This window comes from Rhincodon typus, chromosome 21, assembly GCF_021869965.1.
Source record: "Rhincodon typus isolate 14 chromosome 21, sRhiTyp1.1, whole genome shotgun sequence".
Taxonomy (NCBI): Eukaryota; Metazoa; Chordata; class Chondrichthyes; order Orectolobiformes; family Rhincodontidae; genus Rhincodon; species Rhincodon typus.
Genome location: NC_063352.1, coordinates 25,213,008 through 25,229,312, shown reverse-complemented (window position 1 = coordinate 25,229,312; position 16,305 = coordinate 25,213,008). Strand labels below are relative to the sequence as shown.

The window sequence follows — 16,305 nt, the reverse complement described above, 5'->3', positions numbered from 1 at the left end:
CGTTTGAGTGACATCGTCCGCATTTCCGGTACGTCCGCTCCGCTTCGGTTCATTGACTTGTGAAGGAATCTCAGCTGGTAAGGAACACACGGCAGTGATGGCGCTTGGAGTGAGACGGGGGATAGGAGAGGGACTGGGCAAAGAGTGGGGTAAGAGGGAGAGAGTGGGTGGGAAAGGTGCGGGATTCAGTTGTTGGGCAGAGAGGTCAGTGGGAGGAGGTGGACAGTGCATGAGCTGTACTGGAGTAGAATTTGCCTACCCCAGAGGGTCGGCTGAGATCCCGGGACCTGACGGAATGAACGGATAAGGAAAGAGGGTGAGAAAGTAAAACTGAAGTCCAGGATTGGCCATGATAGAGTGGATTCGATGAGCCATATAATCTTGTGTTTTTGTGCGCGAAGGGGAAGTTAGTGGGCAGGATGCAGGTCTGGAGGGGCAAGGATGCGTTGGGTTTGGAGGGAAGTAGATGGAAGAAGGTGGGGACAAGGAAAGTGGGGATCGGAGGGACAAATAAGTGACAGGTTGGGAAATGGGAAGTGGGGCAAGAGTTTAATAATATTTTTCAAGGGATGTGGGCATCACCGAATGGTAAGTATTGGTTGCCTATCCCTAATTCCTCTTTAGAAGGTGATGGTGACCTGCCTTATTAAACCATTGTGGTGCATGTGGTGTAGATACAGTATTACTCAGAAGGAAGTTGCAAGATTTTTATGCAGCAACAGTAAAGGAAAGATGTAATTCTAAGTTTGGGCAGTGTGTGGCTGGAAGGGGAACTTCCAGGTGAAAGTGTTCTCTAGCATTTTCTGCCCTTGTGCCTCTAGGTAGTGGAATTCATTAGTCAGAAGATGTTGCTGAAGGACCTTTGGTGAGATGCTACAGTGCATATGTAGATGGTGTGTAATTGCTGCATGTGTCAGTGGTGCAAGGAGTGAATGTTTAAGGTTTGCTTTATCCTAGGTGGTGTTGAGCTTCTTAACTGTTGTTGGAGCTGCACTCACCAGGCAATCAGAGAGTACTCTATTAGAAGCTTGACTTGCACCTCGTGGATTGTGGACAGGCTTTGGAGTGTCAAGATAAGTTATTTGCCACATAATTGCTGCCCTCTGACCTGATCATATCACCAGAATGTTTATATGATGGTCCCCATAAATTTCTGATCAATAGTAATACTCTGTGTTGATTTGTAAGATAAAGGAAGTAACTAAGTTCGTGAAATTATGATATTGATTAATTTCAAACTTAATTAATAAAAATAAAACACAATAGACAGCATTTGAAAATGTACCAGGAAGCAAATGAGAAAATACTGTATAGGAGCACAGAACTCATCAGGATCTTGAAGGCCTGTTGAAAGATAGCCGAACTCTTATAATACAAACCAGACAGACTACCAGTGAACCACAAGTATTCATAAAAAGACAATTATAGAGAAAAGCTTCCTGGCTAAATAGCGCTCACAATTTCTCATTTTCTGCATTTGTAATAATGGTTTTCGATCTTCAATCTCTAGCAGAATCACTGGTTAGTCATACCGACATATCCCTGAGATGGCTATACTTCTAGGAACATATATATTGTCCAGGAGATGCAGTATTTGCTCTATATTACTCAAACATTAGTCTTCCAGGTGATTTTCTATTAGCTTGTCTGTAGACACAGGAAACATATTGATAGTTTCTGTGTCTCAGCTATCCGGCTAACTCAATATGGACCCCTGCCCAGTTAAGCTCTGGTATGGTCTCGCACAGCCCATAGATCATAGTGCAACTCCCTTGCAGTCCTTGTAGTTAATGCTTCAAGCTGATGATATCGTAAAGATATTGCAAGTGAATGTATATCATTTATCTATAATTATATTTTGATAATTTGGAACAACACAAAATTAATGGTGGAGGAATTGGACAATTTCAAGTATTGTAGACTGGAATGATAATTCCGGCACAGGTTCCTATCTCAGCTATTCCTAACTTACTCTCTCTCTTGTCTCTGATTCTAATTTATAATGGAAAATACACCTTGTGAATCATTAGTCCCAACATTTGAAGATACTAATAAAATGCAACAGTAAAGTCAACAATTTTGATGTGGTTTGTTCTGTCTCTCAGGTGCTGACTTTCAACAACTGAACAGATCCTGGCCTTGATACTGGGTTATATTTTGGGCACGGAGATGGATTTCCTTATTCTGTTTCTCATTTACTTGGCTGTTTGCCTCTTCTGCATGGTGGTTGCCATCAAATTCTCGAGGCAAAGTCAGGAATGTTTCACAAGGATCTCGCACTACATCACTCGGGTAACTGCAACTTATTAGGAATGTGTTTCCTTTCCAGGTTGATGTTGAACCAGCTGATCTCATCACTAGGAGCCGAAGTGCAAAATCTGGGCTGTATATCCCAGAACTGGTAAAGGGGAAAACAGCAAGGGTTCCTGGTACTGATCACTATCGAGTGACCTCTTCTGGAAAGTAAAAAATAAGAATTGTTGGAAGTACTTAGCAGGGCCGGCAGCATCTGTGGAGAAAGAAATAAAGTTAATGTTTCAGGTCGATAAGATTTAATCAGAATCCATAAAAGTGACTGCTTGGCTGTGATATCCACTCTGACTAAATAGCTTGCTGATTTGAAATAAATGTTTTGAAACAGTGAATAGAGACTGAGTAGGATTGTAGATAGTAGCCCGAACTGGTGTGAGATGCAGTCAGTCGTTGCTTATGGACCAAACAGCAGACATTCTTTGCAAAATGAGTACAATTTTTTTCAGTTGGATCCCATTCTCCAGTTTGCCTTTGGGCAGATTTTCTAATGGGTCTTTTATGGTGTTGATGTGCTTTATTTTCCTGTAGCTCTTTTTTTCTCTATCAGTTGTGCTTGTCATTCATTTTCTTTCTCTTTTTGTCCTTCTGTAGAAATTATTATTCTTCTCACAATTACTGAAACTGATGTAATCACTATATTTAAATGTGAACAGGATAAGTACGACATAACACAGCACAGAAACTGGACATTTAGTCCAGCTGGTCCATGCTGTTGTAATGCCCCACTGCAGCCTCCTGATTCACCTGGTTGTACTACTGGAATTCAATAGTCTTCTATTCCTTTCTTCCCCTGATGTTTTTATCTAGATTCCCCTGGATGTATCTATCCTATTTGCCTCAACTCCACTTGATAGTGAGTTCCTCATTCGATTGATTTTATTATCACATGTACTGAAATACAGTGAAAAGCTTTGTTTACAAGCGGCACAGGCAGATCAAAAAGACTTAGAGGCATACAGGTTACATTGCAGGTTACATAATTTGAGGCTAGAGTCCATTCAACAGTCTGATAATGGCCGGAAAGAAGCTGTTCCTGAACCTGCTCATGCCTGTGTTCAGGCTTCTGTATCTTCTGCCTGACTGAAGAGGTTGTAGGAGATCATTACCAGGGTGCGATGGGTCTTTGATGATGTTGGCCACCTTTCCACGGCAGCGAGCCGTGTAAATAGAATCCATGGATGGAAGATTGACTGTGCACACCATCTTCTGAAGTTTCATATGGTCCTGGGCAAAGCAGTTGCCATACCAGGCCATTATGCACCTGGATAGTATATTTTCAATGGTGCATCTGTAGAAGTTGGTGAGGGACCTTATGGACTTGCCAAATTTCCTGAGCCACCTGAGGAAGAAGAAGCATTGTTGTGCCTTCTTGACTGTCGCAACTATGTGGGAGGTCCAGGACAGGTTGGTAATCGTCAATCCAAGGAACTTGATGCTCTTCACCCTCTCCACCTCAGTTCTGTTGATGTACGTGGTGGCATGATCTCCTCCCTTCTTTCCGAAGACAATGATCAGTTCTTTAGTTCTGCCGAAGTTGAGAGACAGATTATTTTCATTGCACCACGTCACCAAGCCCTCTTTCCCTCCCCCTTATGTATTTTGACTCGTTAAATATCCGTCCGACTACGGTGCTGTTGTCAGCGAACTTGTAGATGGCATTTGTTTGGAATTTGGCAACACTGTCTTAGGTGTACAGGGAGTACAGTAGGGGGCTGAGGACTCATCCTTGGGTGGCTCCGGTGTTGAGTGTTATTGTGGAGGAGGTGCAGTTACCTATCCTCACTGATTGTGGCCTATGGGTCAGAAAGCTGAAGATCCACTTGCAGAGGGCGGAGCTGAGACCACGCTGGAGGGGATAATTGTTGAAGGCAGAGGTGTAGTCAATAAGCAGGAGTGTGAGGTACGTGTATTTGTTGTCCAGATGTTCCAGGGATGAGTGCAGGTCTAGGGATATGGCATCTTCTGTGGACCTGTTATGTTGGTAGGCAAACTGAGAGGATCAAGGCAGGTTGGGAAACTGTAGTTGAAGTGGGTCATGACCTGCCTGTCAAAGCACTTAATGATTATTGAAGTCAGAGCTATTGGGTGGTAGTCATTAAGGCACAGTGCATGTGTTATGTTGGGTATGGGGATGATAGTCGTCTTTTTGAAGCACATGGGGACTTCAGCTTGTAGGAAGGAGAGGTTGAAGATGTCGGTGAATACCTCCACCAGTTTGTCCGCATAGGATCTGAGTGCTCGGTCGGGGACACTGTCCAGGCCCATTGCTTTCCTTGGGTTGACTCCCAGGAAGACTGATCTGACTTCTGAAGCGGTGACAGAGGGAACAGGTGTGTCTGGGGCTTTCGGGGCGGGTGTTGCCACACTCAAACCGAGCATAGAAAGCATCGAGTGTCTCAGGGAGGGATGTGTCATTGTCCACGATCTTACACTTTCATTTTGTATCCCATTCTAACTACTTCTGAGTAATAAAGCTTTTCCTGAATTTCTTTTGGTGATTGACCATAATATATGGCAATGTTATAGAATTGACTGCAAGTAGAAGAAAAGATCTCAGAAAAATATCACAATCTGTGGGGAAAGAGTTATGAGAATGGAATGCACAAACTCACAGACTATAGAGTCATACAGTCATACAGCATGGAAACAGACCTTCTGGTCTAACGAGTCCATGCCAAATGTAATCCCAAACTAAACTAGTCCCACTCGCCTGCTCCTGGCTCATGTGCCTCCAAAACTTTCCTATTCATGTATTTACCCAAATGTCTTTTAAATATCCACCACTTCCTCAAGACGTTCATTCCACATGCGAACCACCTCTATGTGAAAAATGTGCCCCTCATATCTTTTTTAAATCTCTCTCCTCGCGCTTTAAAAATGTGCCGTCTTGCCTTGAATCCCCCGTCCTAGGAAAAAGACAACTACCATTAACTCTGTCTATAGCCCTCATTATTTTATAAACTCCTGTCAGGTTGCCTCTCAACCTCCTATGCTCCACTGAAAAATTTAGTCTATCCAGCCTTTCGTTACAACTCAAATGTTCCATACCCGGCAACATCCTGGTAAATCTCTTCTGAACCCTCTCCAGCTTAACGATATCCTTCCTATAACTGGGTGACCAGAACTGGACATGGTATTCCAGATTGTACAACCTCAACATGACCTCCCAACTCCAATACTCAAAAAACTGAGCAATGAAGGCAAGCACATCAAATGCCTTTTTAACCACCCCATCGAGATGTGATGCAAACTTCAAAGAATTATGTACCTGAACCCCTAGGTCCTTTTGTTCTACAACACTACCCAAGGCCCTACCGTTAATTGTAAAAGCCCTACCCTTGTTTGTCGTACCAAAATGCAATACCTGTCATTTATCCAGATTGACCTCCATCTGCCATTTTCGGCCCATTCACCCATTTGATCAAGATCCTTGCGTAATCTTAGAAAACCTTTTTCACAGTCTACTGTTCCACCAAATTTGGTGTCATCCGCAAACTTACTAACCATGCTTCCTATATTCTCATCCAAATCGTTTATATAAATGACAAACAAAAGAGCACCAAGAAACAATCCCTGTGGAATACTGAGGTTGTTGACTTGCTCGCCGAGCTGGCTTGTTCTCACTCAGACGTTTCGTCACCATGCTAGGTGACATCATCAGTGCAGCCTCCGATGAAGCGATGTTATTGTGCTCCGCTTGGAATTTATACCGTCTGATCCATTATGGTGAGTAGTACCATTTCTAGTTATGGAAAAAAAACAAAAATGACACTACTCACCATAACGGGCCAAGCAGTATATATTCCAAGCGGAGTAAAATAACATCGCTTCATCGGAAGCTGCACTGATGATGTCACCTAGCATGGTGACGAAATGTTTGAGCGAGAACAAGCCAGCTCGGCGAGCAAGTCAACAACCTCACTCACAACCCGAGTTTACAGTTCTTTGTCAAAACTTTAAACTTGTGGAATACTACTGATCACAGGCCTCCAGTCCAAAAAGCGACCCTCCACCATTACTCTCTTTCTCCTCTCATAAAGCCAATTATGTATCCAATTGGCAAGCTCCCCCTGAATCCCATTTGACCTAACTTTACTAATTAGTCTATCATGCAGAACTTTGTCAAAGGCTTTACTAATTACTGCCTACTGTTCTGCCATCATTAATCTTTTTGGTAACTTCCTCAAAAAATCAAGCAAGTTTGTGAGACACTATTTTCCTGGCACAAAACCATGATGACTATCCCTAATCAATTTTTGCCTCTCTAAATGTCCATTAATCCTATCTTTTATAATCATCTCCAATAATTCTTTTTATATTCTACAATATTGATTATTACAGACTGTGAACATTTGGGGAATAAGATCCTGAATCAATTAATTAGGAAAGCGATTTGATTCTCTTAGTTTACATTAGGAGATGCTCCACTTGGCGACCTTCATGTTGCTGCCTAAACAGGTTAATTTTTTGGTATATGGTCGAAATCCCGGCTGGATATATGGTTTTAGTTTCTTTATAGTTGTTCGTAGGATGTAGTGTCGTATTGCTTGTCCCAGTCTGCTGTTGCAAAGGTGATAAGCCATGTCTTAAACTGCTGCAATCTTTATTGTATAGCCATACCTATATTTCTGTTGGATAGGAAGTCTCAGGATTTTGATTCAGTGATGATCCTGGATTGGCAGCATATTTCCACATCCAGATGTTCTATCACCTTGGAAAGCAACTTCCATTCTCTCCTATTTCTCACTTGCTGCTGTTGCCCTTCAAGGCAGCAGAGGTGATGGGTTTAAATGGTAAGCTCGGTGCTGCTTCTGTGAAGTTCTCCTGCACTCCTCATTGGAATGGCTCAGTCCCTTGACTTGCTGGGAAGAGTAGATTGAGGAATAAGCCTGGCCTTGAGGTTACAAATTATAGTGGAATACAATTCAGTTTTTGATGGCCCAGGGATACACAGGTTGAGCAGCTAGATCTCTTCTGATTCTATCCCATTTAGCACAGGGTTCTTGCTACACAACACAAAGGAACATGTCCTCCTGTATGAAGACTCCATGAAGACTCTGCTGTGGTCATTCCCACAATGCTGTCATGGACAGATGCATCAGTAACAAATAGATTGGTGAAGTCAAGTAGGTTTTTCCTTCCTTGCTAGTTCAGAACAATCAGTGGTGAAATAATTATTTTGTAACTCTCAACAATGAAAGAATGATTATGCAAAGGACGGACAGGCTTTAATATTGGAATACAAGGAATTCATAGACTTTGAACAAGTATTTTGTAATTGTCTTCACAGAGTTGAAGAAAAGCAGGGTTAAAACGGACAGAGGAACTTAACGCAGTCACTAAACATAGAGTAAAAGTATTATGAAAATTGATGGACCAACAAGTCTCTGGACCTGATCATCTGCAAGTCCCTTCTCTCTTTCTAAAAACCGAAAGAACTGTGGATGCTGTAAATCAGAAAAAAACACAGAAGTTGCTGGAAAAGCTCAGCAGGTCTGGCAGCATCTGTGAAGAGAAATCTGAGTTAATGTTTCATGTCCAGTGACCCTACCTCAGAATACTAGACCCAAAACATTAACTCTGATTTCTGTTCACAGATGCTGCCAGACCTGCTGAGTTTTTCCAGCCATTTCTATGTTTGTTCCTTCGCTCTTTCTCACGCCTGTTTTCTTTCTGTCATGAATAGGTGTTTGGACCAGTGATTCCTCAATGGTTACAGTTAGCAGTACAGCTTACTTTACATAGGTTCGTCCACCAGAGGTAAGTGAGGACATTCTGAAATCATCTGCACATATCTATTCTCCATCAGTATGTCACATTTGGCACCGAATTACGATCTGCTTACTGCAGTACTGCTGTCAGTTAAAGCTAGGATTTAGCCTGGTTGGCTGAATCAGTTGGGTACTAAACATTTTAAGAATTTTATACATTTTCATCAGATCCTCCATTCACTGCACCTAATGAATAGTTTTCCAATGAGTTTCTTCAGTGAATAATGCCAACTGTGGGCGAGTTGGTAGAACTCCCCTCTAAAACACAAGATTGAGTTCAAGTTCCACACCAGGGCTTCAGTTTGAAAGCAGAGCTTACACTCCAGTGTGGTGCTGAGGGACTGCTGCACAATCTTTTGATAAAGATTCTTAAATTGAAGCTCTATCTGCGTGGTGGACGTAAAGATTCCATGGTGCTACTTTGAAGAAGAGCAGACCAGTTAACCCCAGTGTTTGGCCAATAGAGAGTGAACACAGCCTGGTTCATCACGCAAACCAGCCTCCCATCCATTTTCTGATGAAGGGTCTAGGCCCGAACTGTCAGCCTTCCTGCTCCTATGATGCTGCTTGGCCTGCTGTGTTCATCCAGCTCTACACCTTGTTATCCCATCCATTGACTTAGTTTATACTTCTCCCTGCATTGGGAAAGCAACCAACATAATCAAAGACCCCTCCCACCCCAGTTATACTCTCTCACACCCTCTTCCTTTGGGCAGAAGATATGAACATTTGAATACACGTACGAACAGATTCAAAAACAGCTTCTTCCCTGCTGTTATCAGACTTTTGAATGGACTGCTTAAATGTTGATCTCTCTCTGCACTTCTCGACAGCTGTAACACCATATGCTGCAGTCTGTTCTGTTACCCTCATGCATTTATATAGTACGATTTGCTTGTAAAGCATGTAGGACCTTTCACTGTACCTTGGTACATATGATAGTAATAAATCAAATCAATACTTATCTGTTAATCAATATCTTAAATACAGATAATTTGATCATTATCAAATTAATGTTTGGGCATATTTGTTGTACATTGATAGTTGTGTTTCCTACTTAATTGTTACTGTGCTTTGGAGCTACATCATTTTAAAGTGCTTTGAGGTGTCAGGTGGTTGTGAAAAGCACTACATATATGTAAATGTTTCTTTTTCAAGCCTCTCATTCTAGTTGTATTCTCTCAGGGTCTCATCACATTTAATCTGTGTAACACCTTTCTTATGTTCCATTATTATTTTATTGATGTGCAGTATTCCTGCAGTGGTCTAACCAATGCATGTGGACTTTCTTCATTAACCATTTGATTTTATATTCAGGAACGTACCTATACAAGCCAGGATATCATTTTGGTCTTATGGCTTTGCACTTAGTATCCTGTTGAGAATTTCAACATTAAAGATCTATTTGTACTCTGTTCCAAAATGTGCTTTATTCTATTTATTTGCTACCCACTTTGCTAAAGTTCCTGTATTTTACTTCACAGTTTCCACAATCCCTTATTGTTGTCAAACATTTGTTTCCTTGTGGCATTTTCTATTCATTTGAAAACATTAAGTCCTGACAGAAATATGTGTTTCTGAAATTCTGGTCCAAACTCCGTATCGGTTTGCATAATAGAAGTTGAACAAGTAGGTTTGCACAATGCAAAAGAAAGATCACCTCAAGCAGAATTCTAAAGGTAATATACAGGATAATTCTTTGTGAATACAAGAATACTTCAGCTTAAAAAAATTGAGGCATGCAAATAACCTCTATAAGACCTATGGGGAATCACTAATTAATCTCCTTGTAGAGGTTGTTGCAGGGATGCATTTGCAGAACTGTCTGCCCTGGGCTGGGATTAACCTATGCATGCCGTAAGTATTTTTGTGTTCAACAATAAATGATGTTCCTTTCCACTTGGGCTTCCTGAATTATTGTGAAGCACAATGAAGCAAATCAAGACTCTGATATTTCACTTGTTTCTTCCTTTAACAGAAACTCCTTTTTCCTGGTTTTGCACCTTCTTTTAGAAGTAGCTGTGTATGGAGAGTATTCATGGGAAGTGTTTCCTTACTGCATGGAACTGGGATTCGGACATAGTATCCTGCTGCTTCCTTACATCCTGGTGCTTGGGAAGATGTACTTTTTCTATCTATGCTGCACCAGAGACCCCGGTAAGAGAGAGACTGTTAAAGCAACTAGATAGACAGATGTGTCGAGCAAATCAGTTGTCATCTTCTTTTAGCTAACGAAGGCCTGTTTTCACTGACAGCAGTGGCTCAGTTGGTAGCAGTCTTGCCACTGAGTTAAGGATTGTGGTTTCAAATTCTGTTTGCAACTTGGGCTGACATCCCAGCCACACAGTCAGAGGTGCCATCTTTCAGATGAGACAAAAGTCCCATATGCCCTCTCGGCTGGACATAAAGCATCTCGCAACATTATTTTGAAAAAGAGCAAGGAACTTCTCCCCTCGTATCCTGGACAATATTTATTCTTCAAACCACATTACTGAAGGTTTCCTGGTCATTATCCCATTCCTGTTTATGGGACCTTACTGTGGTTAATTGGCTGCCATGCGTCCTGAATCACAATAGTAACTGCACTCAGAAAAGTATTAAATTGGCAGCGGTGCATGAAGGAACTATAGAAATGGGAATCTTTTAAGACAGTTTCTTCGCCTGCCATTTGTATCTGTACAAACAAGTGACTACAATGTACAAATCAAAAAACGCCTTCTGAAGACGAGTCATATCAGTCTCAATGTAAACTCTGCTTCTCTTTCCACAGATGCTGCCACACCACTGAATTTCTCCATCAGTTTGTGTGTTGTTTCCAATTTCCAGCATCTATAGTATATTGCCTTTATTCAAGTTAAACATCATTTGCTTTTGGTTTAAAGTTCTCCAAAATACTGACCATGTATTGAGCTAGGTCGGTTCTGGGAACTTTCTGCGGAAAAGCTACCTGATATTGCCAATCTCATCCTGGTTGCCAGATGGAGTCAGCAGGGCCAAGCCTCATGCTTCCCTGAAGAAAGGAGCAGAACACCTGATCAGCTGTTTATTTTGAGCATACAACAACCCTCAACAGCCTGGGCAGAGTCAGGGAGTTAGAGGAATTATATTACAAATTAGGTCAAACAAAGTACAAGTTGCTGCTGAATGGTTGAAATTAAAAACAAAATCCTGGAAAAAGTGAACAGGTGAGGCAGCGTCAGTGGAGAGAGAACAACAAGAATCAATGGTTTAGGTGACTGACCTTCCACGAGTACTCGGTTTCAGATACTTTTAATTTGTGGCTATGATTGCCTTGATTTATTCATGGAATCTGGAGCAATTGATCATTAGTTTTTGAGCTCAATGTGAATTTTGTGCTTGATTCTCATAGGTACGATTTCTCCTTCAAACCACAAGCAACTGCTGAAAGTGTACACCTATGATGGAATTTTGTATCATCAGTCCCACATCTGCCCTACGTGTGAACTTACAAAGCCTGCACGATCAAAGCACTGCCGTAAGAAATTTACAAAACAATTTTGGAAAACAGCGCCATTAAGATTCTTGCTGTGTTATTGCAGTGTCTTGTTTCTTTTCTCCTAGCACAGGAGTGAATTCTACTCTCCAGCTAATGAACACGTGGCCAGTCACAACTTAAAAATTTGTGAGATGTCAGATAGTTTGGATCCTACAGTCTCACTGTTTACAAACTGAGGCCACTGACTTCTGCTAATTGTAGAAAATTCACAAGATTAAGTGAAGTTGCAGGAATTCCTCTTTAAACAATGCATAAAACATGCAAATATTTAAAAAGCTCAGTTGCAGATTGGAAATGGTCAAACAAAGTGGACAGGGCCATCAGAGTAGTAGTGGGAAAACAATAGGCTTTTGTATTTTGCGACCTTCAGAGGAATCAAGAACATTCAACTGATCTACTAATGACTAGTAATATATATTAACAAACAGATCCCTTATGGATTATATGGGTGAGTGGATCATATGGGTGTTAATGATGAACTGCTTCTACTAGCTGTGATACTGAAACTAGATCATTGTTTCCTTCCTGAAAGTGTTAGCTTTCACAGATCCATATGTGCTGTCCAGTACCTCGTCTGAGCTACCACCCAGCATGTGTTCTAGCATTATTTCCAACTCCCCAAGAAGTACCTGAGAGAGTTTGGATATTTAGTGCCAAACCCAGACACAGTCTTCTCTAGGGGATTGATTTTCCTTTTTTTTCCCTTTATTCATTCAGCAGATGAGGGCATCTAGCTAGCATTTATTGCCCAGAGGGCAGTTAAGAGTCAACCACCACATTGCTGTGGGTCTGGAGTCACATATAGGCCAGACCAGGTAAGGATGGCAGTTTCCTTCCCTAAAGGGCATTAGTGAACCAGATGGGTTTTTCCTGACATGGTCATAATTAGACTCTTAATTCCAGATATTTATTGAATTCAAATTCCACCATCTGCTGTAGTGGGATTCAAACCCAGGTCCCCAGAACATTACCTGGGTCTCTGGATTAACAGTCACGCGATACTACCACTAGGCCATTGCCTTCCCTAATTATAAGCAGTATTTACAGAATTGCAAAAAGAGAAGGTTTTTATTCCTCCTGTATGTGCTAGATATCAGAAATACAGGGACCCCTGGTAATAGTTTCCTCTTCTCCCTCTCCTCCCTCTCAGGTGTGTGTAACCGGTGTGTCCATCGATTTGACCACCATTGTGTCTGGGTGAATAACTGCATTGGGGCATTAAATATACGCTACTTCCTGTTGTACCTGGTGACACTGTCTGGGATGGCAGCCGCAGTGGGAACAGTGACTGTAAGGTTCCTTGTCCAGGTGGCTCTGATGTCCAACTTACATCAGGCAATGTATGTGAATGCTGATGGCGAACATGTGCCTGTTGGCAACCTATATATAGTCCAGGTAGGGTTCTTGATAACTCTTTAATTCTGCAGAGGATTCTGTATTTTTTTTCAGGATTTTGCAAAACCCAGCTGCTGTTAGATGAACTTCCAGAATCCTTGTGCTACAGAAAGGTTGTTTGCTTCACATAATTGGCAGAAAAGCCATTTACTAGGAAATCGATTTTGGCCTGCAGGAGTAGAACTTCCTTTAAACAAAGTAAAATATCAATCAAATGTCAGAGATAACTTGAAAAAAAAATGGTCGATCTTCCCCTTGTGCCCAGGGATCAAACTCTAAATGCCCCATTTTATGTTGGTTCAGAAAGTTGTTTTTAATGAATAATTTCACTTGTCCTTATTGTCATCAGCAGAACAATGATGGACTTGGACAGGCCTCAACTTCCTCTCAAAGTTTAGCATTGAACAATAAAACTTTAGCAATGAAGCATCATTTTACAGTAGTTAATAAACTTCTAGTTTCTCAATTAACATAGTTTGTGAATAATGCAGAAGATTGACACCAGCTTGTCCAAATCCTTGTGTTCAATCCACTTGTTCCATTATTTTCAGCACTATCACATTTGCTGACAGCTTTGCTATGGGTCCATTGTAATTTAAATATATATTCAAAAGATCAATTCTTAACAATTAATTCTCTCATAGGCCTCAAAACAATGCAACTCTTCATCTTCCTCAATCGTCCTTTGTTCTAATAACCTACAAGCTTTTTATAGCCCACTGGTTGCATAATTTATTTACTAATTATGTTTTCTCTCCTTGCAGCTGCCCTGCACTTAGTGTTATTCATGCCTCAATTATGAAATAATTAACTTTTGAACTGATCTGTTGAAGCCTCTGAGAAATCTGCAACTGTTTGGGTTAAAATTGCTGAGATGTACTGAACTCTAGTTCCACCCTGTTAAGCAAGCTGTCACTGTAGTACAATATTGAGGCAGAAGGCCTTTGGGCTCAAATATCACTGTAGAAACAAGAGCATGAAATCTAGGTTGACACTACCCTGCAGTACTGAGACAGTACAGCTCAACCTAATAAGACATTAAACCAAGGCCCTGTCTACCTTGCAGCTGGTCATCAATGAACCTACAGCACAATTCAAAAAAGAGCATGGGAGTTTTCCGCCAAAACCTTCACCTGAAAAGATTATCAAATCTTTATTACTGTTTGGATTTTGTTGTAAGCAAATTGACTGCCTCATCTTCTACATCATAACCGCAAAAATCAAAAATGATATGGGTTTTCTTAAAGGCATGAAAGATGTGATATACGTGCAAAAAATCTTTCTTAAAAATTCATTGTGATAATTTTGAGGTCAAGAAACTGCATATAGGATGCTATGGACTTGTCACTTACTGATGCTTTCTCTGACTCCACGTCCTTGATAACTAACATTGTCTCTTTTGCAGAGACTGTTCCTGACCTTTCCTCGGATCCTTTTCATGCTGGGCTTCACACTCCTCATCTTCTTTCTGCTGGCAGGTTATACTGCATTTCACTTCTATTTGCTGATAACCAATCAGACTTCAAATGAGTGGTACAAACATAAGAACAGTTGCCTATGCCACATGGACAACAGCCAGCCAAGCAAATACTTACGGGGAAACATCTATCATAGAGGGTTTGTCAGAAATGTGAAAGAAATCATAAGCCCTGAGACACAGCAGAAAAAAGTCAGATGACAGGGACAGAAAGTGACTTTTTGTTCACTTTCAGAGAAAGGTCTTCTGTTCAATTGTTAAATGGTTTGTAAATTTTTTAAATTGATGCTTTATACCACCTATTTTTTTACTGTCTAGTTAACAAATTAAAATTGAAAATGGGTTCATTACTCCTTGGTCTCATTGCTCCATTCCATTGGGCAGGTTGTACAAAAGACATCATCTTTGGCTCTTGTGCAGGTTCAGGCACTTTTTCGACAATACCATGACTGCGTCCAACTTGTGTTCAATTCTGCTGAGCTGTAAGGACTTAGGAAAACCGAATTTGCTGCAAAAAGGTGAAAGAATCAGTTTTATTTTTGACAAGAGTTCAGCACTGCTACAGTGGACCTGAATGCACAAGACTTAAAAAGTGGCACAACTAATATAAATGAAACCTAGACTGGGTGTGAACTACAGAGCAGAGGAAGGGTAGGATCAAGAAGCTGATACGAAGAGTGTGATGTGGAAATCCAGATGCATGCACAGAGCTTTGGTATTTAATAATATGCAGGAGAAATTTCAAGCTCCTGCACCAGTTGGCCACACTCAGCAATGAGAGGTTTCTGTCAAGATGGTCACACCTGAAGGAGAAAGTGAAACAGGAAGGAAAGAGTGACTAGTGTTAAGATTGCAGTTGATGGTCCTACTGGAGAAGTTGGATTCCAGAATGAAATGTGATCTGACAGATGCTCACAAGTTAATTAATATGATGGTTAGTCACTGAGTCATATTTACACAAGGTTACAGAACAAAAAATTATTGCACAATAGAAACTTTAAAAAACAAGCCACCTAATGATATTTGACAGAATTATTTCAAAGTACAAAGCAAAACAAAGTTTCAGCTTGTTTCAGCCTGTAATTACACCCTCTATCTCAACATCTCTAGCATTCCACTTAACTGACTCCCTCCATATTCTTTTCTGAGGATTATGGCAAGTTTGAGGAGTCATTTCCAAATCTACTGCTGTGAAGTTTTCACAAATCTGAGAGCCTAAACTTTTGCCAATCTAATAACCCACAGATTTCTAACCAGATTTCTTCTGGTTTGTAAACTCCACAAGCTAAACCTTTCTGCTGAGGTGACTTGTTTTCTGAACTGCTCTGAATCATCCTCCTAGGCAAGAAACTAAACTTGCTTCCAAACACAACATCAATGTCTCCTGAACTTAGAACATAGAACATTACAGCACAGTACAGGCCCTTCGGCCCTCCATGTTGCACCGACCTGTGAAACCAATCTGAAGCCCATCTAACCTAAACTATTCCATTATCATCCATATGTTTATCCAATGACCATTTAAATGCCCTTAAAGTTGGCGAGTCTACTACTTTTGCAGGCAGGGCATTCCATGCCCTTACTACTCTCCGAGTAAAGAACCTACCTCTGACATCTGGCCTATATCTTTCACCCCTCAATTTAAAGCTATGTCCCCTCGTGCTAGCCATCACCATCCGAGGAAAAAGGCTCCCACTGTCCACCCTATCTAATCCTCTGATCATCTTGTATGTCTCTATCAAGTCACCTCTTAACCTTCTTCTCTCTAACGAAGACAGCCTCAAGACCCTCAGCCTTTCCTCAAGACCTTCCCTCCATACCAGGCAACATCC

At 41.1% G+C, this 16,305-nt stretch overlaps 1 protein-coding gene across 4 annotated transcripts; it reads left to right on the top strand.

Moving 5' to 3' along the window:
- The first annotated feature begins 7 nt into the window (after positions 1 to 7).
- On the top strand, positions 8 to 15,961 carry zdhhc4 (zinc finger DHHC-type palmitoyltransferase 4). Of its 4 annotated transcripts, XR_007264413.1 has the most exons (8): positions 34 to 77; positions 958 to 2,292; positions 8,000 to 8,073; positions 10,063 to 10,241; positions 11,455 to 11,580; positions 12,752 to 12,996; positions 14,402 to 14,737; positions 14,858 to 15,961. XR_007264413.1 is itself a non-coding variant. In XM_020535006.2 (7 exons), the coding sequence occupies exons 2-7, from the start codon at positions 2,170 to 2,172 to the stop codon at positions 14,672 to 14,674; spliced, it is 1,020 nt and encodes a 339-aa protein (XP_020390595.1). In that variant the 5' UTR covers positions 8 to 77; positions 2,106 to 2,169; the 3' UTR covers positions 14,675 to 15,961. The 4 variants fall into 4 exon arrangements, 3 of the variants coding, with proteins under 3 accessions (XP_020390595.1, XP_048465845.1, XP_048465846.1); XM_020535006.2 differs by having other exon boundaries at positions 8 to 77; positions 2,106 to 2,292; positions 14,402 to 15,961; XM_048609888.1 differs by having other exon boundaries at positions 14,402 to 15,961.
- Positions 15,962 to 16,305: the final 344 nt, after the last annotated feature.

Excerpts from the sequence above, each read along its gene's own strand:
- zdhhc4 (XM_020535006.2), top strand. The coding sequence starts at position 2,170 with ATGGATTTCCTTATTCTGTTTCTCATTTACTTGGCTGTTTGCCTCTTC. Across the intron at positions 2,293-7,999 it reads TCTCGCACTACATCACTCGG|GTGTTTGGACCAGTGATTCC; the intron begins GTAACTGCAACT and ends TGTCATGAATAG. Across the intron at positions 11,581-12,751 it reads TGCACGATCAAAGCACTGCC|GTGTGTGTAACCGGTGTGTC; the intron begins GTAAGAAATTTA and ends CCTCCCTCTCAG.